At 50.9% G+C, this 1,972-nt stretch overlaps 1 protein-coding gene across 1 annotated transcript in view; it reads left to right on the top strand.

Moving 5' to 3' along the window:
* Window positions 1-1,103: 1,103 nt before the first annotated feature.
* Window positions 1,104-1,972, top strand: part of fbxo41 (F-box protein 41) — a gene marked incomplete at both ends in the record, with an annotated part of 45,962 nt that continues 45,093 nt past the window's right edge. Inside the window, one exon of the mRNA XM_080859656.1 lies at window positions 1,104-1,837. Coding sequence (XP_080715782.1) covers window positions 1,104-1,837 — 734 coding nt within the window. The remainder of the gene's footprint in view (window positions 1,838-1,972) is intronic.

Here is a 1,972-nt window from a genome sequence, read left to right on the forward strand (position 1 = left end):
GTGAATTTTATTGTATATAGGCGATGTTGAATGTGGTTAATAGATCTATTCAGTTTAACTCCGTCATTCAAAGGCATGGCATCGTCTTTTGCATCCGCAGTTATTATGAACTCCAGTAAGTACCAGTTTATTTTTAGACGATCTTGCACATGCAGCAAGAATGTGCTTCTAGGTAGGGGTGCAGGTCTATATTTAGAAGAATTGAACAGTTTCTCTCTGTGCCAAATGTAACACGCCAGAATTGGTACCATATCTGGCCTCTGAAAAGATGGTTAAAAGCCTGTGGTGTTAGGATAAGTGGCTTGAGTGGCTTGAGGTTTCGGGAAATGATGGTGACCACAAAAGCTTGGCCCTTAGATGAAGACGCATGTGATGCCTGTGGGGTTTGAAGCAGCATTACAGAATGCAGATATTGCATGTACATAGGATTTTCACTCATTCGTTTAGTGATACATTTATTCATTTAGCAGATGCTTTTATCCAAAACGACTTACAAGGATGTATGTACATTTTCACTGATGGCACGCTGCACATCAGGAGCAATTAGGGGGTTCAGTGTCTTGCTCAAGGACATTTCGACAGGGAATGGAACTAGCAACCTGCTGATTACTAAACGACTTCTTTACCTCCTGTACCACTGTCACCCCTAGTGTATTTAGCATATAGCATTTTTGTATGATCAGCTGAAGATTAAATGCTACCTGACTCTGTGTCTGGGGATCTGTCCAGGCTTGTTCATTATTTGTCTTATATTCAAAGTAAAACATATTTCTTTCTCTTTTTTTAGGTGTAGTGGATTAGGAGAAGAAGTGGAGATTATTGCATCAAAGAGAACTGACCCCCCATAACCCAGCCTCTGTCTGTGTGCATACAAAAACCCAGCTCACAAGCACGTGCACGTGTGTGTGTGTGTGTGTGCTGGTCGCTCACTATGCAGGTGACCCCTCTTCTCTTGTTCCAGTCGCCCCCTCTCCTAGTCGCCCCCTTTGTCCCCCCAGTGTCTGAGATGAGAAGATTCGGGTGCTGCTGTTGCGTGAGGCAATCCTGCCCCGTGTGATAGTCTCTCCTCACCCCCCCCATCGCACTGAGGTGGTGGGCCCGGCATGGCCTCTCTGGACCTGCCCTATCGCTGTCCTCGCTGCGGGGACCACAAGCGCTTCCGGAGCCTCTCGTCCCTGCGCGCCCACCTGGAGTACAACCACACCTACGAGACCCTCTACGTGCTCTCCAAGTCCAACAGCGTGTGTGACGCCGCCGCCCTGCTCCCCCTGGTGGCCGCCGACAGCGCTGCGCTGCTAAACCAGGCTGCATCCGCCTCCCCCTACCGCGAGCTGCCCTGCCCGGACGACCTCGGCCTGAGCCCTTCCACTGCCCGCTATCTGCCCAATGTGGAGTTCCCACTGGAGGGGATCTTCGTGAAGAAAGCCATGAGCTCGGCCGACGGCAACCCCAACAACCCAGGCAGCAGCGCGGTGATGGCCGTAGCGGCGGCCAACGTGGCGGCCAGCGCGGTGGAGGCGGCCTACGAGGAGGGCCTGGCGCGGCTGAAAGCGCGGGCCTTCGAGCGCCTGGATCTGGACGAGCGTCTGGAGAAGCTGTCGGAGGAGGTGGAGCAGAAGATAGCGGAGCGCGTGGGCCGGCTGCAGTCGGAGCTGGAGCGGAAGAGCTCGGAGCTGGAGAGGGCCAAGGTGGAGAGCGAGCGGCTCAGCCAGGAGAAGCACGACCTGGAGAGCAAGGCCTCGGAGCTCTCGCGGCAGGTGGACGTCTCCGTGGAGATGCTGGCCAGCCTCAAGCAGGATCTCGTCAGCAAGGATCAGGAGCTCTCACACAAGCAACAGTGAGTCACTCAGAGTATCTTACTTATAAAGTTGCATTTGCACATATTTATATGTATTATATTATTATTATATTTTATTATTATTATTATTATTATTATTATTATTATTATTACATATTATTATTATTATTATTA

This window comes from Sprattus sprattus, assembly GCF_963457725.1.
Source record: "Sprattus sprattus genome assembly, chromosome: 20".
Classification (NCBI taxonomy): domain Eukaryota; kingdom Metazoa; phylum Chordata; class Actinopteri; order Clupeiformes; family Clupeidae; genus Sprattus; species Sprattus sprattus.